Genomic DNA, 27991 nt, shown 5'->3' on the forward strand with positions numbered 1-27991 from the left:
TAGAATGAGAGAAATTATTAAAAGAGAAAGTGAGACATTATTATTATTAATATTATATATTATATTATTATTATTATATTATTATTATATATTATATTGTTATTATTATTATTATTATATTATTATTAATATGGACAAAAGGTGAAAATTATAAATCACGACTACATATTCATGTGATGCATTAAATCACCTGACTGTTTGGATGTGTCTGTTAGTAAATGTTTTATTTCTCAAAGAGATAATGAATAAAAGAGAACATCTGACCTTCAAGAATTACTGTGTTAACCACAACCAACATGCTGGATCTCTGTTTAGTTGTCACTGTGTTAACCACAACCAACATGCTGGATCTCTGTTTAGTTGTCACTGTGTTAACCACAACCAACATGTTGGATCTCTGTTTAGTTGTCACTGTGTTAACCACAACCAACATGTTGGATCTCTGTTTAGTTGTCACTGTGTTAACCACAACCAACATGTTGGATCTCTGTTTAGTTGTCACTGTGTTAACCACAACTAACATGTTGGATCTGTTTAGTTGTCACTGTGTTAACCACAACCAACATGTTGGATCTCTGTTTAGTTGTCACTGTGTTAACCACAACCAACATGTTGGATCTCTGTTTAGTTGTCACTGTGTTAACCACAACCAACATGTTGGATCTCTGTTTAGTTGTCACTGTGTTAACCACAACCAACATGTTGGATCTCTGTTTAGTTGTCACTGTGTTAACCACAACCAACATGTTGGATCTCTGTTTAGTTGTCACTGTGTTAACCACAACCAACATGTTGGATCTCTGTTTAGTTGTCACTGTGTTAACCACAACCAACCTGTTGGATCTCTGTTTAGTTGTCACTGTGTTAACAACAACCAACCTGTTGGATCTCTGTTTAGTTGTCACTGTGTTAACCACAACCAACATGTTGGATCTCTGTTTAGTTGTCACTGTGGTAACCACAACCAACATGTTGTATCTCTGTTTAGTTGTCACTGTCTTAACCACAACCAACATGTTGGATCTCTGTTTAGTTGTCACTGTGGTAACCACAACCAACATGTTGGATCTCTGTTTAGTTGTCACTGTGGTAACCACAACCAACATGTTGGATCTCTGTTTAGTTGTCACTGTGTTAAATCAAATCAAATCAAATTTTATTTGTCACATACACATGGTTAGCAGATGTTAATGCGAGTGTAGCGAAATGCTTGTGCTTCTAGTTCCGACAATGCAGTAATAACCAACAAGTAATCTAACTAACAATTCCAAAAAACTACTGTCTTATACACAGTGTAAGGGGATAAAGAATATACATAAGGATATATGAATGAGTGATGGTACAGAGCAGCATAGGCAAGATACAGTAGATGATATCGAGTACAGTATAACATATGAGATGAGTATGTAAACAAAGTGTCATAGTTAAAGTGGCTAGTGATACATGTGTTACATAAGGATGCAGTCGATGATATAGAGTACAGTATATACGTATGCATATGAGATGAATAAGGTAGCATTGTTTAAACCAACATGTTGGATATCTGTTTAGGGGTCAGTGCTCTAAAATGAGTCTCTCTGGGGAGAGAGAGGAGGGTGGCCCTGCCTCTAAAATGAGTCTCTCTGGGGAGAGAGAGGAGGGTGGCCCTGCCTCTAAAATGAGTCTCTCTGGGGAGAGAGAAGAGGGGGTCCCTGCCTCTAAAATGAGTCTCTCAGGGGAACATGACAGCAAAGCTAAGAGGTGAGATGACAATGTCTTTAAGTTATAAACGTTATATACACAATTTTTTCACATTTGTTATTTTTCATTAGAAACTATCTATAGACACAATCATTTAGCCTGCTATTAATTATTGCCTAATGTGTCATCATAACCTTGTTGTTTTGACTAATTCTGATCGTTGTTACAAGCTGAATTTTGACAATATTACCGTTATATCAACAATCTTCACTCTTGTTTAAACCAAAAAGGATTCTATCTTCCTTAATATACAGAACCACTATAGAATCCTTTACAGGAAGAAAGGAAGTGTATCTTCTTCACTTCTCTACTCTGAGATGCTTTGTGGATATATATATATAGAACCCTTTATAGGAGGTCTTGGGCCCAGATTTCAAAATATTTTTTAAAAAACTTAGAAAGTTTGTTTAACATAATCATTAAAAAATTATAATAAAAAAATATGAATATTACTAATGTAACCCACTGTAAAGAGTTTATATTATATTATATAATATATATATATAATATAATAATATATTATACAATATAAATATATATATAATATAAATATATAATATAAATATATTATATATATTACTACTGTAACCCACTGTAAAGAGTTTATATTATATTATATAATATATATATATAATATAATAATATATTATACAATATAAATATATATATAATATATTATATATATTACTAATGTAACCCACTGTAAAGACTGGGTTTAGTTATTTTGTGCCACTGTTCTGGAACTTCCCCCGTTCTCGTACAGAACTGTCCCTGTACGGTGCCAAGCGGTTAAGCGTAGACTGGGCTGAGGTGATCTTGGGGAATAATTACAGAGTTCACTACAGTGTTGAGATGCCGAAGTTTATTATTCAATGAGCTTTTTTCTTAATGGTCAGGGACAGTAGGAGTGTAGACAGATCCTTTTCACTCTCTGTCCTTGTTTCAATTTGTGGTTCACCGGATTCGTCATCATCCTCATCCTCGAGACGAGGGACAGACAACGACCTGCTAGCTAGCCAAGCTAGTCGGTACAGCTAGCTAAGCAACATCCTGGTTATCCTAGCTACCAAATCAAATCAAATGTATTTATAAAGCCCTTCTTACATCAGCTGATGTCACAAAGTGCTGTACAGGAACCCAGCGTAAAACCCTAAACAGCAAGAAATGCAGGTGTAGAAGCACGGTGGCTAGGAAAAAATCCCTAGAAAGGCCAGAACCTAGGAAGAAACCTAGAGAGGAACCAGGCTATAAGGGGTGGCCAGTCCTGTTCTGGCTGTGCCGGATGGAGATTATAAAAGAACATGGCCAAGATGTTCAAATGTTCATAGATGACCAGCAGGGTCAGAGAATAATAATCGCAGTGGTTGTAACAGGTCAGCACCTAAGGAGTAAATGTCAGTTGGCTTTTCATAGCCGATCATTCAGAGTATCTCTACCACTCCTGCTGTCTCTAGAGAGTTGAAAACAGCAGGTCTGGGACAGGTAGCACGTCCGGTGAACAGGTCAGGGTTCCATAACCGCAGGCAGAACAGTTGAAACCGGAGCAGCAGCACGGCCAGGTGGATTGGGGACAGCAAGGAGTCATCAGGCCAGGTAGTCCTGAGGCATGGTCCAAGGGCTCAGGTCCTCTGAGAGAGAGAAAGAAAGAAAGAATGAAAGAGAGAGAGAGAATTAGAGAGAGCATACTTAAATTCACACAGGACACCGGATAAGATAGGAGAAATACTCCAGACCCTAACCCCCCGACACATAAACTACTGCAGCAGAAATACGGGAGGATGAGACAGGAGGGGTCAGGAGACACTGTGGCCCCATCCGACGATACCCCCGGACAGGGCCAAACAGGCAGGATATAACCCCACACACTTTGCCAAACCACAGCACCCACACCACTAGAGGGATATCTTCAACCACCAACTTACCATCCTGAGACAAGGCCGAGTATAGCCCACAAAGATCTCCGCCACCGCACAACCCAAGGGGGGTTATCATATAACTGAAGTTTATTTAGTGCTTTATCTCTACATCATCACCGGCTGTCTGCATTTCTTGTGGACCGATGGAGCTCCCCGGTTGTTTCTTCCACCTGTTAAGTCCCATGGAGGGCTTCTCCTTCTTTCGTTGACGGATGCTGGCTACCTCTGTCCGGTTCTCCTCTCTTCACAAGATGGACGGTAACTTAGTAGTGTTTAAACCCTCTGTGTCCAAGGACCAAATTTTTGAATATTGTTTTCGTGGCGCCTCAATAGGCTGAACACATTACGATTTCAATGTTTTTTTCTGATAAAAACTAGTTCATTGCATCCGTCATGGAGCCCAGTTTCATAACATTACATTATCTTATATTATGTCTCTAGTTATGAAGTAATGGTGAAAAAACAGACCTTATTTTACGTCATGTTTCACTGCCAGCTCCTCGCAGCTAGTTCTATTGAGCACCGTGGCACCAACTCACCTTCTGAAATATACAGCCAAATAATCACTAGTCAGGTGTTCAAACCTCAACATTAGTATACATGCATTTTCAAATATTTTCTTAATATCTCATATTGGGACTAAACAGGAATAGAAAAGATGAGACTGCATCTTCCAGCCCGACAACAATGACATCATCCAACGGTTAGCGAATTTACCTCAACATTCCCCTCATTTGCGCGACAAGGCAGAGTAACCACACAAGCTTATTGGCGGTGGCTGAGTTGTCTGCTTGTGAGAGAAGTTGGAGAGCGGGTCGATGCTGGTTGATGAATTGACAATGAATGTACTATAGTAAAGGGAACATTTCCTGTGAGGGGAGTGGTGGTGTATCCAGGGAGAGAACTAAACTACTCTATTGTGGTCTTCTGCTGCCATCTATTGGAATTATTTAGCAACTAAAGTAGCACTGAATAATGTGTCATTCCTTACTAAACTAGTAACTCAGAATTGCAAAATATAACATTTTCTAGTTCATTTTACCATTAAATAACCATTTATAGTGTAACAAACATTGAAACTGACATAAACCAAAAACACCATACATTTAGTAGATAAGAGATGTAATGTTTGTCTCTGTTGTGTCGAAGTCCAATCAAGCAGGAGAGACCAGCCTCCCCTGTTCCCAGCTGTGTGTCCATGAAGAGTGACTGGTCTATGGAACATCCTATAGAGTTTAGAGAGGGAGACTTTTCTACTGAACAAAGGTAAGAAGAACTCATGGGTCCTGGTCAGTGAGTTAAACAACACTGTCTCTAGTCATTTCTCCTCTCCCATTGTCCCATTTATTTTTGTTGTTTTCATAATCCATAGGCTAATCATTTTGACCATTTTCAAAGTCCTAAAACAATATTAAACAAACACAATATTCCCTCCGTGTGTGTGTGTGTGTGTGTGTGTGTGTGTGTGTGTGTGTGTGTGTGTACTCGCTGGATGAGTATTCTCTATCCTGATTGCCTAGTCACTTATACCCCTACTTACATGTGGATATGAACCTCAACTACCTGGTACCCCTGCACATTGACTCAGTACTGGTACTCCTTATAGTCTCATTATTACCTCAACTACCTGGTACCCTGCACATTGACTCAGTACTGGTACTCCTTATAGTCTCATTATTACCTCAACTACCTGGTACCCTGCACATTGACTCAGTACTGGTACTCCTTATAGTCTCATTATTACCTCAACTACCTGGTACCCTGCACATTGACTCAGTACTGGTTCTCCTTATAGTCTCATTATTACCTCAACTACCTGGTACCCTGCACATTGACTCAGTACTGGTACTCCTTATAGCCTCATTATTTTTATTTTGTGTTACTATTTCCAAGGTACAAGGACAATGTAGCACGTCTGGTGAACAGGTTCCATATCCTCAGTCAGACCGGTACAAACAGGATCAGCAGCACAACAAGGTATCACGTCTGGTGGATTATGTATTGATACTGATAGGATGGAAAGAAAGTGAGCGCTGCTCTCAGATCAGCTTTCTCCATTCAAATATTAACAGGTTTAGGCTGGTCATCGATGACATGTAGACTTTCATCTGCATATCACTAACAACCCACTACTATACATTATAACCTAGTCTACTTTACATAATATAACATCACATATCACTAACAACCCACTACTATACATTATAACCTAGTCTACTTTACATAATATAACATCTACATATCACTAACAACCCACTACTATACATTATAACCTAGTCTACTTTACATAATATAACATCTACATATCACTAACAACCCACTACTATACATTATAACCTAGCCTACTTTACATAATATAACATATCACTAACAACCCACTACTATACATTATAACCTAGTCTACTTTACATAATATAACATCTGCATATCACTAACAACCCACTACTATACATTATAACCTAGTCTACTTTACATAATATAACATCTACATATCACTAACAACCCACTACTATACATTATAACCTAGTCTACTTTACATAATATAACATCTGCATATCACTAACAACCCACTACTATACATTATAACCTAGTCTACTTTACATAATATAACATCTGCATATCACTAACAACCCACTACTATACATTATAACCTAGTCTACTTTACATAACATAACATCTACATATCACTAACAAACCACTACTATACATTATAACCTAGTCTACTTTACATAATATAACATATCACTAACAACCCACTACTATACATTATAACCTAGTCTACTTTACATAATATAACATCTACATATCACTAACAACCCACTATTATACATTATAACCTAGTCTACTTTACATAATATAACATCCACATATCACTAACAACCCACTATTATACATTATAACCTAGTCTACTTTACATAATATAACATCTACATATCACTAACAACCCACTATTATACATTATAACCTAGTCTACTTTACATAATATAACATATCACTAACAACCCACTACTATACATTATAACCTAGCCTACTTTACATAATATAACATCTACATATCACTAACAACCCACTATTATACATTATAACCTAGTCTACTTTACATAATATAACATATCACTAACAACCCACTACTATACATTATAACCTAGTCTACTTTACATAATATAACATCTACATATCACTAACAACCCACTACTATATATTATAACCTAGTCTACTTTACATAATATAACATATCACTAACAACCCACTACTATATATTATAACCTAGTCTACTTTACATAATATAACATATCACTAACAACCCACTACTATATATTATAACCTAGTCTACTTTACATAATATAACATCTACATATCACTAACAACCCACTATTATACATTATAACCTAGTCTACTTTACATAATATAACATCCACATATCACTAACAACCCACTACTATACATTATAACCTAGCCTACTTTACATAATATAACATCTACATATCACTAACAACCCACTACTATACATTATAACCTAGTCTACTTTACATAATATAACATCTACATATCACTAACAACCCACTACTATACATTATAACCTAGTCTACTTTACATAATATAACATCTACATATCACTAACAACCCACTACTATACATTATAACCTAGTCTACTTTACATAATATAACATATCACTAACAACCCACTACTATACATTATAACCTAGTCTACTATACATAATATAACATCTATATATCACTAACAACCCACTACTATACATTATAACCTAGTCTACTTTACATAATATAACATATCACTAACAACCCACTACTATACATTATAACCTAGTCTACTTTACATAATATAACATCTACATATCACTAACAACCCACTACTATACATTATAACCTAGTCTACTTTACATAATATAACATATCACTAACAACCCACTACTATACATTATAACCTAGTCTACTTTACATAATATAACATCTACATATCACTAACAACCCACTACTATATATTATAACCTAGCCTACTTTACATAATATAACATATCACTAACAACCCACTACTATACATTATAACCTAGTCTACTTTACATAATATAACATCTATATATCACTAACAACCCACTACTATACATTATAACCTAGCCTACTTTACATAATATAACATATCACTAACAACCCACTACTATACATTATAACCTAGTCTACTATACATAATATAACATCTATATATCACTAACAACCCACTACTATATATTATAACCTAGCCTACTTTACATAATATAACATATCACTAACAACCCACTACTATACATTATAACCTAGTCTACTATACATAATATAACATCTACATATCACTAACAACCCACTACTATACATTATAACCTAGTCTACTATACATAATATAACATCTACATATCACTAACAACCCACTACTATACATTATAACCTAGTCTACTTTACATAATATAACATCTACATATCACTAACAACCCACTACTATACATTATAACCTAGTCTACTTTACATAATATAACATCTACATATCACTAACAACCCACTACTATACATTATAACCTAGTCTACTTTACATAATATAACATCTACATATCACTAACAACCCCCTACTATACATTATAACCTAGTCTACTTTACATAATATAACATATCACTAACAACCCACTACTATACATTATAACCTAGTCTACTATACATAATATAACATATCACTAACAACCCACTACTATACATTATAACCTAGTCTACTTTACATAATATAACATCTCTTACTTGTTGCAAATAAACTTTCTGAATGGATCAATTATTTCCCCCTCAGATCAATCATGTCCGTTTTAGCCCTTCAGTCTATATTCTCAGATACGTTTAGAAAATAACAGATTGAAAGACAATAAATAGCTACTTTTGATTAATACAATAAGTTTTAGACATGACCTTGTGTTGCTGCACTGTCTAGAACTACCTTAACAGACAGTGACTTATTATTATTCTTGACAGTTACCATGGAGATGAAATGTTCATGTGATGCATTAAATCACCTGGCTGTTTCTATGTCTGTTAGTAAATGTTTTATTTCTCAAAGAGATAATGAATACATGAGAACAATAATTAGTTGTCACTGTGTTAATCACAACCAACATGCTGGATCTCTGTTTAGGGGACAGTGGTCTAAAATGAGTCTCTCCGGGACGAGAGAGGAGGGGGGCCCTGCCTCTAAAATTAGTCTCTCTGGGGGAAATGACAACAAAGCTAAGAGGTAAGATGGTAATTTTATTTTACGAATAATTTATAACGTTTATTTCCAAAATAAATAGCTATTTTAAGATGAATGCACTTACTGTAAATCCCTCTGGATAAGAGCATCTGCTAAATCAGAGGTTCTCAATCCGGGGTCTGTGGAGGTACTGCAGGGGTTCTCAATCCGGAGTCTGTGGAGGTACTGCAGGGGTTCTCAATCCGGGGTCTGTGGAGGTACTGCAGGGGTTCTCAATCCGGGGTCTGTGGAGGTACTGCAGGGGTTCTCAATCCGGGGTCTGTGGAGGTACTGCAGGGGTTCTCAATCCGGGGTCTGTGGAGGTACTGCAGGGGTTCTCAATCCGGGGTCTGTGGAGGTACTGCAGGGGTTCTCAATCTGGGGTCTGTGGAGGTACTGCAGGGGTTCTCAATCCGGGGTCTGTGGAGGTACTGCAGGGGTTCTCAATCCAGGGTCTGTGGAGGTACTGCAGGGGTTCCACGGCACCCTGACTGTACTCGTTGCAATGTTAGACATTTGATAGAATTTTCACATGACACGACCACTTTGCCTACTCTTAAATATTATTTTTTACCAATTGTGATGGTTGTTACCAGCAGAATATTGACAATATAACCGTTACATCAACACTCTTCCCACCCGTTTAACAACTCTAAATATCTTTGTTATAGTAGGTATCAAGTCCCTTGCCAATAATGTTGCCTACAATGTTGCACACAATGTTCATATTCATTGAACACATATTACACCCTAGATGCCTTCAACTTCCCCATTTATATCCATGCCCAGTTTAGGATTATTATTTAACAACATGATGTTGTGCTCCAAAGGGAGAACTTGAAATAACATGATGGAGATAATTAAATAATCAGAAGAAAAATGTGTTTATTATTATACACTCTTAGAACAGAAGGTTCCTTCTAGAACCAAAAAGGCTTCTATCACTTAATTAAAATATGGAACCACTAAAACATTATATATATGTTTGTTCAGTGAAGAAGAACCTCTAGAGTTCTGATCAACAGAAGGTTAATGTTTAGAGGATGTGAATCCAGCAGCCTTCCAGTCATCAGATCACTTCTGGTGAAGGTTAATGTTTAGAGGATGTGAATCCAGCAGCCTTCCAGTCATCAGATCACTTCTGGTGAAGGTTAATGTTTAGAGGATGTGAATCCAGCAGCCTTCCAGTCATCAGATCACTTCTGGTGAAGGTTAATGTTTAGAGGATGTGAATCAAGCAGCCTTCCAGTCATCAGATCACTTCTGGTGAAGGTTAATGTTTAGAGGATGTGAATCAAGCAGCCTTCCAGTCATCAGATCACTTCTGGTGTATTTTTTCCTGGCCCGGGATTTGAACCTGCCACCTTTTGGCCACAGCACCAACTCCTTAGCTGCTGGGCGAAAACCTGAGTTAAATCTGCCAAAATGAAGACAAAATGCTATGCAGACATAAATGGTGTGACTTATTATAATTATTATACATAAATCAGTGCCAAAAGCACAAGACATACTGTTGCATGTAGGTCTATATTATTAATGGATTGATCATATAGAAATATAAAAACATTATTTTAACTACTACAAAGCAATTACATGTGGCGCAGGAACCACTGACTAACTGAAATATTCTATAGTATTATCAAGACACCTGCTGTTAACTCTTAACTACTTAGGACACCTGCTGTTAACTCTTAACTACTTAGGACACCTGCTGTTAACTCTTAACTACTTAGGACACCTGATGTTAACTCTTAACTACTTAGAACAGCTCACGAGGTGTCCTAAATATCTGCTGACTAGGTGGGACTAGAGACTTCATGCATAGCTTTAATTTCTACCCATAAGTGTAAACTGTCTTTATTCTCAGAATTTATACGACCAATTTTCTATTCTGAGACGCTTTGAGAATGGCCCCAGGGGGCCTAGATGCAAAATATTGTTCTTAAAAAACAATGATTATTTGTTTTACATAAATAATAAAAGGTTCAATATTACCCACTGTACCTTACCCATTGAGGCATACCCCAGGTATTTGGCTACAGACACTTAGTGCTCTCAACAGGATACACGTTGTGGCGTTCCACAGCCTCGTGATGGCTGGTGAATACCAATAAAATGTTAAACATTTTCTGGTCATGGTTAACCATATTTGTTTTCAGAAAAAGGTATACCACCTAACTAAAACGTATGTCCCTGTCCTCTTTTTCAATATGTGGCCGATTTAAACAGCCAGAATCATTTTTTTTAATTAAGAAATAACACTTTTTTTGATGACTTGTTGTAAATGTTCTAAGTGGCTGCTGGGTAATTTGATAGGCTACGAAATGTTCGTTCGTAGACATCGGATTGCGTGAAAGCTGTGCAGTTTCACTGAGTTAGAAAAGAAATGGATAAATCTAGCTCATTGATTTTAGATTTGTAGATCTGAAGCAGTTGCTACCTCAGATTAATAGCCTAGCAGATGTCGTGAATTAGTTATGTAGTACCCACAGAAGGCCACAGGGAGGAGCAAGAGAGCTATGAACACATACTGTTTATTTTCCTTAGTAATAATAGTATGTTAGTAAATACCATTATTGAACTAAATAGCATTTTGATTATTTTGTTAATCATAACCTCTCAAAGCGTTGTGCTGTTCTTATTTTGTTTTGTTATTTTATTATATTTATTATTGCAAGGCAGAACACTTGATCAACAAGTCACATGTGTTTTATTTTTCAAATGTAGTTTGAACTGGGTGACCTCTATGTGAAAGTCTAGCAACTGGAATGGGATAGGTAGGGCAGGTTTGAGACTGATCTAAGGAATTCGAAAAATACACTTTATTTCTCAGCTGCCTCACCAATGTCTGTATGTGAATTAATAACTTTTAATTGCTAAATATTTATTGAAAATATAGAGCCAAATGGTGGTGTATCCAGGGAGATAACTATCGTGGTGAAATGTCATTTGTGGTCTTATGCTGCCATCTACTGGAACTTTTTAGCAACTGCAGTACCACTGAAGAATGTGTAATTCCTTACTAAAGTAGTAATTACTCAGAATTGTAAAATACAAAATGTTGTGGTTTCATTTGACCACTTACAACCGTTAAATAACCATTTATAGCATAACAAACATTGAAACTGACATAAATCAAAAACACCATACATAAAGTTAAATGTATTAAAAACTATTTATTTAGATGGGTGACATTATCTGCCAAAATAACAGCCCTGTAGACAAAGAAGAGCTCTACAGTAGGTACCAAAACATTCAAAGGACATTTTCTCAAAAGTGAGGTTACAAGTTTATCAACGTTCAAAGCAGAATTTTTCATTTAGTAGATGGGATATGTAATCTGAGCTCAGAGTAGATGAGCGATGTAATGTTCGTCTCTGTTGTGTTGAAGTCCAATCAAGCAGGAGAGACCAGCCTCCCCTGTACCCAGCTGTGTGCCCATGAAGAGTGACAAGTCTATGGACCCTCCTATATGGTTTAGAGAGGGAGACTTTTCTAATGAACAAAGGTAAGAAGAACTCATGGGTCATGGTCACTGAGTTAAACAACACTGTCTCTAGTGTGTGTGTGTGTGTGTGTGTGTGTTTGTGTGCACTCCCTGTATGAGGAGAAGGTATTCTCTATCCTGATTGCCGACTCACTTTTACCCCTACATGTGGATATTACCTCAATTACCTCAACTACCTGGTACCCTGCACATTGACTCAGTACTGGTACTCCTTATAGTCTCATTATTACCTCAACTACCTGGTACCCTGCACATTGACTCAGTACTGGTTCTCCTTGTAGTCTCATTATTAGCTCAACTACCTGGTACCCTGCACATTGACTCAGTACTGGTACTCCTTATAGTCTCATTATTACCTCCACTACCTGGTACCCTGCACATTGACTCAGTACTGGTACTCCTTATAGTCTCATTATTACCTCAACTACCTGGTACCCTACATATTAACTCAGTACTGGTACTCCTTATTGTCTCATTATTACCTCAACTACCTGCTACCCTGCACATTGACTCAGTACTGGTACTCCTTATAGTCTCTTATTACCTCAACTACCTGGTACCCTGCACATTGACTCAGTACTGGTACTCCTTAGAGTCTCATTATTACCTCAACTACCTGGTACCCTGCACATTGACTCAGTACTGGTACTCCTTATAGCCTCATTATATTTATTTTGTGTTACTATTTCCAAGGTACAAGGGCAATGTAGCACATCTGGTGAACAGGGCAGAGTTCCAAAGCCGCAGGCAGAACAGTACACACTGGATCAGCAGCACAACAAGGTATACAGTCTCTAGCCTGTGATAAGATGGAAAGAAAGGGATCTCTGCTTTCTCCATTCAAATATGTTCTTAACATTAGAATTATTTCACAATACTGACCACGGATCAGTTTCTATTATCCCCTATGGCTGCAAATATTGAGGCAGTTATTCTAATGCTTACCCCCAAGAAATTCACTAAATCACCGATTTGGCACATCATTGTGTTCATGTTAGGATACACATCATGTAATATATTGAGATAAATTACAGACAGTAGTCTACAAGTAGCAAAATATAACTCAATATACTGAACAATATGATTGAAATAGGCCTACAGCCTACAGTTTATATTTTTAATGCCATTTTAAACCATGTGATTCTATGTTTAGCAGAGATCTTCTGTGTATAAAGTCATGTGGAAGGGCAAAAAAGCATCTAACAACACAATCAGCTGTTCTACTAGTGGTCTGAGGCAGGTGTTAGATTACAAATGTTTTTTAAATGTTAAAAACTTGTTATGGCTGCTGTCCCTGTACAGGGACCAACATCAAGGGAAATTTCAGAGTGACAACTAAAAATACAATTTCGTAACATTAAACATTCTTGAAAATGCAAGTGTCTTACATCCTTCAAAAGATTAGAATCTTGGTAATCAAACTGCGTTTTCCAATTTAAAATAGCTATTACAGAGAACAAATCCCATGATTTTGTTTGAGAAGAGCAATCAACAACAGAAACATTTTCTGCCATGACAGTTTTTACACATTCACATCTGAAGGTAAAATTATGACTTACATTCTGATATCTTGCTCTTATTTCTCTTCCTGAGTATCCCATTGATCAAATGAAGTGCCATTTTCTTTAATAAAATCAATTTTTATAGCCTAAATCTAAACATTTTGTAAACTATTTGTGCAGTGATCTCCATCTCTATCAATTTTTTACGGAGCATTCGGCGTGATTCGCCCTTGTAAACAATCGTTTACATAGTCATGGAGGGTGTCAGTGCATTCCTCTGGATGTTTGCAACACAGTCAAACACGTATTTTTTTTTTTTGAGCTGATTTGAAGACAACGATAAATGACTACCTGACGCACCAATAATTTTAGCGAAGCTTCATTGATTGACTATAGTTCTGCCCAATGACCACTGATCTTCTTGAAATCTAGCTGGGTAGACAGCCAATGAGCTGAGGTAAACGCCAGTATGTAATGGTTTGGGGTTGGACCACAATTCCTTGGTTGTAATCGCACGCGCAGGGAACTCCATTTTCGCCTTGACGATCAGAGGGGTCTGTAAGGCTTTTTACACGCAGCTGTATTTCGGAAAGTTGTAGTTTCAACGATTTCATTGTAGATATCCTGACAAATACTTCATGTAAAGCGAAGTCAAACTCTAAAGTAAAAGTGAAAGTGAGACAGATTTTTTGTTTGAGGAATCTTGGAGTGTTATGATTCACACAAACTGAGGAGCTGTTTCTGCAAGGACAGGACGTAAATCTGGACGGGTGCTAATGCCGTTTTATGAAATATAAAAAAATATATATATTATATATAAAAAATTAAAAAATATATATATATTTTTTTGCAATGAAATGTGTAGTTTGTTTTTGTGTGTGTGTGTGTGTGTGTGTGTGTTGGTTTGTTTGGGTGTGTGTGTGTGTGTGTGTATATATATATATATATATAACAATGGCCGGAGTTGAATGGAACACCTTAGTGACTGTTCCCTCTGCTCTATACAATCAATACATATCTGTTTATTTTATGTGATGATAAAAGGCTCATACAATACAACAATTTTTTTATGTTTTCTTTCACAGTGATAGCGACTCCGACTGGGAGCCCCCGGTGCCAAGCTGCCCGCTCTACCTGTGCCCCCAATGGTGTTCACATGCCACAGTTCATTACTGCAGGCATGACTGTGCCTTAGAGCCAAAAGGGCACAGCATGGAGGCGTCATTGTGTTCTGTGTCGCATGAAATGCACCACTTGTTCAGTTTGCCTCTGCTTTACATCAGAAAGAGACTGCTATGGGACATGGCACAGGCAGCAAACTATTATGACGAGGAGTGTACAGTTTTTTTTTCGTTTTTTTTTCTAATATTAAAAAAATAAATAATGTGTGTGTGTTAGAATTGGTTTTTGCTATGTTGTATATAGTTATTTGCACTGTTGTATAAAGTTATAGGTCATTTCACCAATTCGGCCACTTGGGTACATTTGGGCAACTTGTGTGGGACACCTGGGTGACTTCATGCTAATTGTCATGTAGCTCACCCATTACTGAAGTCATCAGTCTGAAACTCTGCACACCTACAGTTGCCCTCTTGTGTTATCCATCAAAAGTATCTCCAGCATCATATCTGACTGTGTGGCTATTCTAGTACATGTGAAAGATGATACTACAACAATAAAAAACAGAAAACGTATGCTCTTTCTTTCTCTTTTCTTCCACCAGATCTACTGTGTTATATTCTCCTACATTCAATTAACATTTCCACAAACTTCAGAATGTTTCCATTCAAATGATACCAAGAATATCCATATCCTTGCCTCTGGGGCTGAGCTACAGGCAGTTCGATTTGGGTATGTCTTCAGGCGGAAATTGAGAACAAAAGGTTGCAGCCATAACAGGTTTTAATAACACAATAGTTTTTTGAAACAGCTCAGAGATTTAAGAATTAAGATTTAAGCCCCTATGAAGATTCTAATGATGAACTTTAAATGCTTTTGGGAAACTGGACCCTGGATAAAAACATCTGCTAAATGAATAAAATGTCAAAAATAAGTGTTTTACATACAGATCTCATATCACTGTATTGAATTATTATATTAAAATATTTATATATTGATCTTAAAAGTGCATCATTTATACAGATCCTTATTAACCATGTATTTATTTGTTACATTTGACTGTATAAAACCAGCAGTACTACTGATTTCTCTGAGAATGAGACAGATATATATTATTACTGTGTAAAACCTAGCAGTACTACTGATTTCACTGAGAGTGAGGCAGATATATATTATTACTGTGTAAAACCTAGCAGTACTACTGATTTCACTGAGAGTGAGGCAGATATATATTATTACTGTGTAAAACCTAGCAGTACTACTGATTTCTCTGAGAGTGAGGCAGATATATATTATTACTGTATAAAACCTAGCAGTACTACTGATTTCTCTGAGAGTGAGGCAGATATATATTATTACTGTGTAAAACCTAGCAGTACTACTGATTTCTCTGAGAGTGAGGCAGATATATATTATTACTGTGTAAAACCTAGCAGTACTACTGATTTCTCTGAGAGTGAGGCAGATATATATTATTACTGTGTAAAACCTAGCAGTACTACTGATTTCTCTGAGAGTGAGGCAGATATATATTATTACTGTGTAAAACCTAGCAGTACTACTGATTTCTCTGAGAGTGAGGCAGATATATATTATTACTGTATAAAACCTAGCAGTACTACTGATTTCTCTGAGAGTGAGGCAGATATATATTATTACTGTGTAAAACCTAGCAGTACTACTGATTTCTCTGAGAGTGAGGCAGATATATATTATTACTGTGTAAAACCTAGCAGTACTACTGATTTCTCTGAGAGTGAGGCAGATATATATTATGACTGTGTAAAACCTAGCAGTACTACTGATTTCTCTGAGAGTGAGGCAGATATATATTATTACTGTATAAAACCTAGCAGTACTACTGATTTCTCTGAGAGTGAGGCAGATATATATTATTACTGTATAAAACCTAGCAGTACTACTGATTTCTCTGAGAGTGAGGCAGATATATATTATTACTGTATAAAACCTAGCAGTACTACTGATTTCTCTGAGAGTGAGGCAGATATATATTATTACTGTGTAAAACCTAGCAGTACTACTGATTTATCTGAGAGTGAGGCAGATATATATTATTACTGTGTAAAACCTAGCAGTACTACTGATTTCTCTGAGAGTGAGGCAGATATATATTATTACTGTGTAAAACCTAGCAGTACTACTGATTTCTCTGAGAGTGAGGCAGATATATATTATTACTGTGTAAAACCTAGCAGTACTACTGATTTCTCTGAGAGTGAGGCAGATATATATTATGACTGTGTAAAACCTAGCAGTACTACTGATTTCTCTGAGAGTGAGACAGATAGAAATAATTTAGAAAAAACATGATTATTTGTCACTCTGAAATGAAACCATCAAGTGATAGATTATTAACAAATACATCTCTGTCATTGAACAACCCAATGCTATGATTAGATAGTGAAAAAACACACCAATCTCTTTCCTAATTCCTTTAAACAATAAAAGCAAATTTACGAACATTTCTGAAAATGGATTTATTGCGTTAACTAACGTCTGGAAGTCAGTTCTATTTGTGAAACTCTTCTTCTGTTTCCCCATCTGAGCTCAGAGTAGATGACAGATGTAATGTTTGTCTCTGTTGTGTTGAAGTCCAATCAAGCAGGAGAGACCAGCCTCCCCTGTACCCAGCTGTGTGTCCATGAAGAGTGACTGGTCTATGCATCAACCTATATTGTTTAGAGAGGGAGACTTTTCTACTGAACAAAGGTAAGAAGAACTCATGGGTCCTGGTCAGTGAGTTAAACAACACTGTCTCTAGTCATTTCTCCTCTCCCATTTTCCCATTTATTGATGTTGTTTTCATAATCCATAGGCTAATCATTTTGTCTATTTTCATAGTCCTAAAACAATATTAAACAAACACAACATTCCCTCCCTGTGTGTGTGTGTGTGTGTGTGTGTGTGTGTGTGTGTGTACTCCCTGGATGAGGAGATGTAATCTCATGTTTTGTCCACAGAAACCAACAGGAGAGATCAGAGTCAGAGATTCTCAGTGGTCAGTCTTCCCAGAGTCATCAAACAGACCTGGCCTCCATATTCAGTGTATGTGGTCCTGTTATGTACATTTCTTTTTGTTTACCTCAAGCAAAGTTGATCTCTCAATCATTCATTAATGTGTTAATGAGACAGCATTTATTCTCTTGCTTAACTTATTTACTTGATATATTTCAGTTGCTTGAAGAGAAAATTATGACATTTGTGAAGAACGAGCTGAAGATGTTCAAGAGGATTCTTAGTCCAGAACTCCCAGAAGGCTTTGAGAGTCAGAAGCAGGATAAGGAAGTGGTGGATGCTGAAGATGAGAAGCAGGAGAGCAGTGCCAGAGTGGGGGCTCTGAAGATCACACTACATATCCTGAGGAAAATGAACCAGAAGGAGCTTGCTGACACACTGGAGAAATGTAAGATCTGTCTGCCTCATGTTGAATGCTGTTTTATAACATTTAAAAGCTGTAGCTAAAGTACAGCTAAAGTAGCTATGTAACTCAATGATATTGTAGCAGCCTTAACACTGTAATTTTTCAGAGTAAATAAGTCACGGACACTAGAGAAGCTTTAACCAAGTTTAATTCTTCCCAAGGGGTCGGTACAGCTGTTATTCAGACAACAAAACATTTGACACAAGCACTGATATTTAACCCTTTCTCCTAGGCTGAGTCTCCTCCTCCGCAGCCGAACAGCCAATGTATCTATGTTGCTATACAAACCTTAGTGATATCTGTTCTTCCTCACTTCATCTGACCCCCTCCATCACTAATCCATGGCTCTCTCCCCTTATCAATGCCTGCCACATGTAATCACTTCCCTGCACCAACACATTCCAAGCTTAGTGCATACACTATATACCTTCCTCCTATAACCATTAACTTCTGGTCTACACCCTCCACTATATACCTTCCTCCCATACCCATGAACTTCTGGTGTAGAACCTACACTATATACCTTCATCCTATAACCATTACCTTCTGGTGTAGACCCTCCACTATATACCTTCCTCCTACAGATACCCATTACCTTCTGGTGTAGACCCTCCACTATATACCTTCCTCCTACAGATACCCATTACCTTCTGGTGTAGACCCTCCACTATATACCTTCCTCCTACAGATACCCATTACCTTCTGGTGTAGACCCTCCACTATATACCTTCCTCCTATACCCATTCACTTCTGGTGTAGACCCTCCACTATATACCTTCCTCCTATAACCATTACCTTCTGGTGTAGACCCTCCACTATATACCTTCCTCCTATAACCATTAACTTCTGGTGTAGACCCTCTACTATATACCTTCCTCCTACAGATACCCATTACCTTCTGGTGTAGACCCTCCACTATATACCTTCCTCCTACATATACCCAATACCTTCTGGTGTAGACCCTCCACTATATACCTTCCTCCTACAGATACCCATTACCTTCTGGTGTAGACCCTCCACTATATACCTTCCTCCCTTAACCATTACCTTCTGGTGTAGACCCTCCACTATATACCTCCCTCCTACAGATAACCATTACCATCTGCTGTAGACCCTCTACTATATACCTTCCTCCTACAGATACCCATTACCTTCTGGTATACACCCTCCACTATATACCTTCCTCCTATAACCATTACCTTCTGGTTTAGACCCTCCACTATATACCTTCCTCCTACAGATACCCATTACATTCTGGTGTAGACCCTCCACTATATACCTTTATCCTACAGATACCCATTACCTTCTGGTGTAGACCCTCCACTATATACCTTCCTCCTATAACCATTACCTTCTGGTGTAGACCCTCCACTATATACCTTCCTCCTACAGATACCCATTAACTTCTGGTGTAGACCCTCCACTATATACCTTCCTCCTATAACCAGTACCTTCTGGTGTAGACCCTCCACTATATACCTTCCTCCTACAGATACCCATTACCTTCTGGTGTAGACCCTCCACTATATACCTTCCTCCTATAACCATTACCTTCTGGTGTAGACCCTCCACTATATACCTTCCTCCTACAGATACCCATTAACTTCTGGTGTAGACCCTCCACTATATACCTTCCTCCTACAGATACCCATTACCTTCTGGTGTAGACCCTCCACTATATACCTTCCTCCTATAACCATTACCTTCTGGTGTAGACCCTCTACTATATACCTTCCTCCTACAGATACCCATTACGTTCTGGTGTAGACCCTCCACTATATAACTTCCTCCTATACCCATTACCTTCTGGTGTAGACCCTACACTATATACCTTCCTCGTATAACCATTAACTTCTGGTGTAGACCCTCTACTAAATACCTTCCTCCTACAGATACCCATTACCTTCTGGTGTAGACCCTCCACTATATATCTTCCTCCTACTGATACCCATTACCTTCTGGTGTAGACCCTCCACTATATACCTTCCTCCTATACCCATTCACTTCTGGTGTAGACCCTCCACTATATACCTTCCTCCTACAGATACCCATTCACTTCTGGTGTAGACCCTCCACTATATACCTTCCTCCTATAACCATTACCTTCTGGTGTAGACCCTCCACTATATACCCTCCTCCTATAACCATTACCTTCTGGTGTAGACCCTCCACTATATACCTTCCTCCTACAGATACCCATTAACTTCTGGTGTAGACCCTCCACTATATACCTTCCTCCTATAACCAGTACCTTCTGGTGTAGACCCTCCACTATATACCTTCCTCCTACAGATACCCATTACCTTCTGGTGTAGACCCTCCACTATATACCTTCCTCCTATAACCATTACCTTCTGGTTTAGACCCTCCACTATATACCTTCCTCCTACAGATACCCATTACATTCTGGTGTAGACCCTACACTATATACCTTTCTCCTACAGATACCCATTACCTTCTGGTGTAGACCCTCCACTATATACCTTCCTCCTATAACCATTACCTTCTGGTGTAGACCCTCCACTATATACCTTCCTCCTACAGATACCCATTAACTTCTGGTGTAGACCCTCCACTATATACCTTCCTCCTATAACCAGTACCTTCTGGTGTAGACCCTCCACTATATACCTTCCTCCTACAGATACCCATTACCTTCTGGTGTAGACCCTCCACTATATACCTTCCTCCTACAGATACCCATTAACTTCTGGTGTAGACCCTCCACTATATACCTTCCTCCTACAGATACCCATTACCTTCTGGTGTAGACCCTCCACTATATACCTTCCTCCTATAACCATTACCTTCTGGTGTAGACCCTCTACTATATACCTTCCTCCTACAGATACCCATTACGTTCTGGTGTAGACCCTCCACTATATAACTTCCTCCTATACCCATTACCTTCTGGTGTAGACCCTCCACTATATACCTTCCTTGTATAACCATTAACTTCTGGTGTAGACCCTCTACTATATACCTTCCTCCTACAGATACCCATTACCTTCTGGTGTAGACCCTCCACTATATATCTTCCTCCTACTGATACCCATTACCTTCTGGTGTAGACCCTCCACTATATACCTTCCTCCTATACCCATTCACTTCTGGTGTAGACCCTCCACTATATACCTTCCTCCTACAGATACCCATTCACTTCTGGTGTAGACCCTCCACTATATACCTTCCTCCTATAACCATTACCTTCTGGTGTAGACCCTCCACTATATACCCTCCTCCTATAACCATTACCTTCTGGTGTAGACCCTCCACTATATACCTTCCTCCTACAGATACCCATTAACTTCTGGTGTAGACCCTCCACTATATACCTTCCTCCTATAACCATTACCTTCTGGTGTAGACCCTCCACTATATACCTTCCTCCTACATATACCCATTACCTTCATGTGTAGACCCTCCACTATATACCTTCCTCCTACTGATACCCATTACCTTCTGGTGTAGACCCTCCACTATATACCTTCCTCCTACAGATACCCATTACCTTCTGGTGTAGACCCTCCACTATATACCTTCCTACTCTAACCATTACCTTCTGGTGTAGACCCTCCACTATATACCTTCCTCCTACTGATACCCATTACCTTCTGGTGTAGACCCTCCACTATAAACCTTCCTACTATAACCATTACCTTCTGGTGTAGACCCTCTACTATATACCTTCCTCCTACATATACCCATTAACTTCTGGTGTAGACCCTCCACTATATACCTTCCTCCTATAACCATTACCTTCTGGTGTAGACCCTCCACTATATACCTTCCTCCTATAACCATTACCTTCTGGTGTAGACCCTCCACTATATACCTTCCTCCTATACCCATTACCTTCTGGTGTAGACCCTCCACTATATACCTTCCTCCTATAACCATTACCTTCTGGTGTAGACCCTCCACTATATACCTTCCTCCTATACCCATTACCTTCTGGTGTAGACCCTCCACTATATACCTTCCTCCTACAGATACCCATTACCTTCTGGTGTAGACCCTCCACTATATACCTTCCTCCTATAACCATTACCTTCTGGTGTAGACCCTCCACTATATACCTTCCTCCTATAACCATTACCTTCTGGTGTAGACCCTCCACTATATACCTTCCTCCTATAACCATTACCTTCTGGTGTAGACCCTCCACTATATACCTTCCTCCTATAACCATTACCTTCTGGTGTAGACCCTCCACTATATACCTTCCTCCTATAACCATTACCTTCTGGTGTAGACCCTCCACTATATACCTTCCTCCTACAGATACCCATTACCTTCTGGTGTAGACCCTCCACTATATACCTTCCTCCTATAACCATTACCTTCTGGTGTAGACCCTCCACTATATACCTTCCTCCTATAACCATTACCTTCTGGTGTAGACCCTCTAAAGTCCCTCAGTGACATGAATAAGTATATTTCATGGCCTCAAAACAACACCTAGTGACCTCATCAAGTAGCGGCAGGGATGTGTTGTGTTGATTGATTGAGAGAGAGAGAGAGAGAGAGAGAGAGAGAGAGAGAGAGAGAATTAACAATATATTCAGTCACACCAGTCTGACACACTGGAGAAATGTAAGATCTGTCTATCTCATGTTGAATGATGTTTTATAATATTTAAAAGTTGTAGCTAAAGTACAGCTAAAGTAGCTGTGTAACTTAATGATATTGTAGCAGCCTTAACACAACACCTAGTGACCTCATCAAGTAGCAGCAGGGATGTGTTGTGGTTATTAATTTAGAGAGAGAGAGAGAACATTAATAATACCATCAATAATACCAATAATAATATAATCAGTCACACCAGTCTGTAATGCATTATGAAAACATTTACACATTTATACAGTCAGTTACGAGAATACATTATTATAATGTACAACTTTATAACAGTCCTACAATACTGTAGACATTAACACAGACGTAATATTAATATCCTCTGTGTTATTTCTAGATTCAGATGAGCTTGCTGTGATTTGCCGACGTGAACTCAAATCTAATCTAAAGAAGAAGTTTCAATGTGTATTTGAGGGGATCGCTAAACAAGGAAACCCAACACTTCTCAATAAGATCTACACAGAGCTCTACATCACAGAGGGTGGAACAGGAGAGGTCAATAATGAACATGAGCTGAGACAGATTGAGACAACAACCAGGAAACAAGCAAGACCAGAGACTGCAATCAAATGTAACGACATCTTCAAACCCTTAACTGGACAAGACAAACCTATCAGAACTGTGCTGACAAAGGGAGTCGCTGGCATTGGAAAAACAGTATCTGTGCAGAAGTTCATTCTGGACTGGGCTGAAGGAAAAGCAAATCAGGATGTCCAATTTGTATTTTCATTCCCTTTTCGGGAGCTGAATTTGATGAAAGAGGACAAACACACTTTCATTGAACTTCTCAATCACTTCTCAATGGAAACCAAACAATCAGGAATCTCCAACTACAACAAGTACAAAGTTCTGTTCATCTTTGATGGTCTGGATGAGTGCCGACTGCCCCTAGACTTCCAGAAGAACAAGATCTGTTGGGACGTCACAGAGTCAACCTCAGTGGACGTTCTGCTGACAAATCTCATCAAGGGAAATCTGCTTCCCTCTGCTCTCCTCTGGATAACTACCCGACCTGCAGCAGCCAATAAGATCCCTTCAGGGTGTGTTGACCAGGTGACCGAGGTACGAGGGTTCAATGACCCACAGAAGGAGGAGTACTTCAGGAAGAGATTCAGTGATGAGGACCTGGCCAGCAGAATCATCTCACACATAAAGACATCAAGGAGCCTCCACATCATGTGCCACATTCCAGTCTTCTGTTGGATTTCTGCAATAGTCCTTGAACACATGTTGACACATAAGAGAGAAGAGATGCCCAAGACTCTGACTGAGATGTACACACACCTTGTGGTGTTTCATACCACACAGAAGAATGAAAAGTATCTTGGGAAAGAAGAGACAGGTCCACACTGGAATAAAGAGAGCATTCTGTCACTGGGAAAACTGGCTTTTCAACAGCTTGTGAAGGGCAATCTGATTTTCTATGAAGAAGACCTGAAAGAGGCTGGCATTGATGTTAATGAAGCCTCAGTGTACTCAGGATTGTGCACACAGCTCTTTCAAAAGGAATGTGGGCTGTACCAGGACAAGGTGTACTGCTTTGTTCATCTGAGCATTCAGGAGTTTCTGGCTGCTGTATATGTGTTCCTCTCATTCATCAACAACAATGAGAATCTAATGGCCAAACCTCAATCAACGTCCAGGAACCTTTTTGCGAGGATCAAACAAAGGCGTAAAGTTACTTTCTACAGGAGTGCTGTGGATAAAGCCTTACAAAGTGAGACAGGAAACCTGGACCTTTTCCTCCGCTTCCTTCTGGGCCTCTCACTGGAGTCCAATCAGAAGCACTTACGAGGTCTACTGACAAAGACAAGAAGCAGCTCAAAGACCCATGAAAAAACAGTCAAGTTCATCAAGGAGAAGATCAGGGAGAATCCCTCTCCAGAGAGGAGCATCAATCTGTTCCACTGTCTGAATGAACTGAATGACAATTCTCTAGTGGAGGAGATCCAAAGATACCTGAGAACAGGAAGTCTCTTAGAACCCAAACTGTCACCTGCACAGTGGTCAGCTCTGGTCTTTGTGTTGCTGACTTCAGAAAAGGAGCTGGATGTGTTTGACCTGAAGAAATACTCCAGATCAGAGGAAGGTCTTCTGAGGCTGCTGCCAGTGGTCAAAGCCTCCAGAGCTGTTCTGTGAGTAAATAAAATGACATATAAGAACTAATCATCAGGAAGAAATATTAAGTTTAGAGAAAAATATGTATTATAATATGTATGTATACATATTGAATAAATGCATTGATGTTCACATTAGTATAACATTATGACCATACAATTCTAGGAGACGGAAGAATCTATATGTTGTTTGGAAGAATAAACCAAATGCATCTGCCATTGTCCTTCTACACTACTGGTGTTAAATTAACAGTCTGTTTGTGAAGTCATGATGATCTCTTTGTCAGTCTGTCAGGCTGTGGAGTCACAGAGGAAGGCTGTGCTTCTCTGGTCTCAGCTCTGGAGTCAAACCCCTCACACCTGAGAGAGCTGGACCTGAGTAACAATGACCTGAAGGATTCAGGAGTGAAGCTGCTCTCTGCTGGACTGGGGAATCCCCACTGTAAACTGGAGACTCTGAGGTCAGTGTTCCTGTAGTTGGTCAACAAGTGATAACTGTTCACCAGATCCACATGTGTTTACCAGATACACATAGTCCACACCATATGTGTTTGGACAGTGAAGCTTACAGTTTTAAATGTGGTGCTCTGCTCCAGCATTTTGGATTTGAGATATAATGTTTCATATTAGGAGAATGTCACCTTTTATTTGAGGCTAATGGTGAGAGGTCAGCATGTTTTGTTGTATCCTCTGTTATTGGTAATGGTGAGAGGTTAGTATGTTTTGTTGTATCCTCTGTTAATGGTAATGGTGAGAGGTCAGCATGTTTTGTTGTAGCCTCTGTTAATGGTAATGGTGAGAGGTTAGCATGTTTTGTTGTAGCCTCTGTTATTGGTAATGGTGAGAGGTTAGCATGTTTTGTTGTATCCTCTGTTAATGGTAATGGTGAGAGGTCAGCATGTTTTGTTGTAGCCTCTGTTAATGGTAATGGTGAGAGGTCAGCATGTTTTGTTGTATCCTCTGTTAATGGTAATTGTGAGAGGTTAGCATGTTTTGTTGTAGCCTCTGTTATTGGTAATGGTGAGAGGTTAGCATGTTTTGTTGTAGCCTCTGTTATTGGTAATGGTGAGAGGTTAGCATGTTTTGTTGTAGTCTCTGTTATTGGTAATGGTGAGAGGTTAGCATGTTTTGTTGTAGTCTGTTATTGGTAATGGTGAGAGGTTAGTATGTTTTGTTGTAGTCTCTGTTATTGGTAATGGTGAGAGGTTAGTATGTTTTGTTGTAGCTTCTGTTTTTGGTAATGGTGAGAGGTTAGTATGTTTTGTTGTAGCCTCTGTTATTGGTAATGGTGAGAGGTTAGCATGTTTTGTTGTAGTCTCTGTTATTGGTAATGGTGAGAGGTTAGCATGTTTTGTTGTAGCCTCTGTTATTGGTAATGGTGAGAGGTTAGCATGTTTTGTTGTAGTCTCTGTTATTGGTAATGGTGAGAGGTTAGTATGTTCAGTTGTAGCCTCTGTTATTGGTAATGGTGAGAGGTTAGCATGTTTTGTTGTAGCCTCTGTTATTGGTAATGGTGAGAGGTTAGCATGTTTTGTTGTAGTCTCTGTTATTGGTAATGGTGAGAGGTTAGTATGTTCAGTTGTAGCCTCTGTTATTGGTAATGGTGAGAGGTTAGCATGTTTTGTTGTATTCTCTGTTATTGGTCATGGTGAGAGGTTAGCATGTTTTGTTGTATTCTCTGTTATTGGTCATGGTGAGAGGTTAGTATGTTTTGTTGTAGCCTCTGTTATTGGTAATGGTGAGAGGTTAGTATGTTTTGTTGTATCCTCTGTTATTGGTCATGGTGAGAGGTTAGCATGTTTTGTTGTAGCCTCTGTTATTGGTAATGGTGAGAGGTTAGCATGTTTTGTTGTAGCCTCTGTTATTGGTCATGGTGAGAGGTTAGCATGTTTTGTTGTAGCCTCTGTTATTGGTAATGGTGAGAGGTTAGCATGTTTTGTTGTAGCCTCTGTTATTGGTAATGGTGAGAGGTTAGCATGTTTTGTTGTATCCTCTGTTATTGGTAATGGTGAGAGGTTAGTATGTTTTGTTGTATCCTCTGTTAATGGTAATGGTGAGAGGTCAGCATGTTTTGTTGTAGCCTCTGTTAATGGTAATGGTGAGAGGTTAGCATGTTTTGTTGTGGCCTCTGTTATTGGTAATGGTGAGAGGTTAGCATGTTTTGTTGTAGCCTCTGTTATTGGTAATGGTGAGAGGTTAGCATGTTTTGTTGTAGCCTCTGTTATTGGTAATGATGAGAGGTTAGCATGTTTTGTTGTAGCCTCTGTTATTGGTAATGGTGAGAGGTTAGCATGTTTTGTTGTAGCCTCTGTAACTCTCACAATTTTTCATGATTGATTTTTATTATTCAATTTATTGTTATTTACTAATCACTTAGACATAAGATAAGATTACGATTAAGCCTGACTTAAGTCTGACTTCTGGCTTTTTAAACTGGTCTGGTCAGTCTACTCAAATATTTGTACATCTCTACAAGCAATACTTAGATTTTTTTTCTAATAATGATACTTTTATGTTAATTAATGACGGATGACGATGATGATGTACTATACATGTTTCTATCTGCAGTCAATACTTTGATAATTTGTAATTTTCTAGTAATGATACACTATTTTATGAATAGATATGGCAGGTTTCAGGTCACTGATATATCTGAATATGTTGAAAAATATACTGCCACTATTTTCACCACCAAAGAATAGCAGTGTGGTTTTAATATGATTTGACTCTTTGCAGGCTGTCAGGCTGT

General features: G+C 38.4%; 2 protein-coding genes and 1 pseudogene across 2 annotated transcripts; all 3 read left to right on the plus strand.

Moving 5' to 3' along the window:
- Positions 1–27991, plus strand: part of LOC118938461 — a 942996-nt pseudogene that overhangs the window by 403628 nt on the left and 511377 nt on the right.
- LOC118938472 lies at positions 1619–13724 on the plus strand. Its single transcript, XM_036942514.1, has 6 exons — positions 1619–1740; positions 4806–4922; positions 5550–5633; positions 8824–8922; positions 12311–12427; positions 13121–13724. The coding sequence occupies exons 1-6, from the start codon at positions 1658–1660 to the stop codon at positions 13230–13232; spliced, it is 612 nt and encodes a 203-aa protein (XP_036798409.1). The 5' UTR covers positions 1619–1657; the 3' UTR covers positions 13233–13724.
- Positions 23768–25632, plus strand: LOC118938466 (NLR family CARD domain-containing protein 3-like). The gene is made up of 2 exons (XM_036942501.1): positions 23768–25260; positions 25580–25632. Exons 1-2 carry the CDS (start codon positions 23879–23881, stop codon positions 25623–25625), a joined length of 1428 nt encoding a protein of 475 aa, XP_036798396.1. The 5' UTR covers positions 23768–23878; the 3' UTR covers positions 25626–25632.

This window comes from Oncorhynchus mykiss, chromosome 13 (assembly GCF_013265735.2).
Source record: "Oncorhynchus mykiss isolate Arlee chromosome 13, USDA_OmykA_1.1, whole genome shotgun sequence".
In the NCBI taxonomy this organism is placed as follows: Eukaryota; Metazoa; Chordata; class Actinopteri; order Salmoniformes; family Salmonidae; genus Oncorhynchus; species Oncorhynchus mykiss.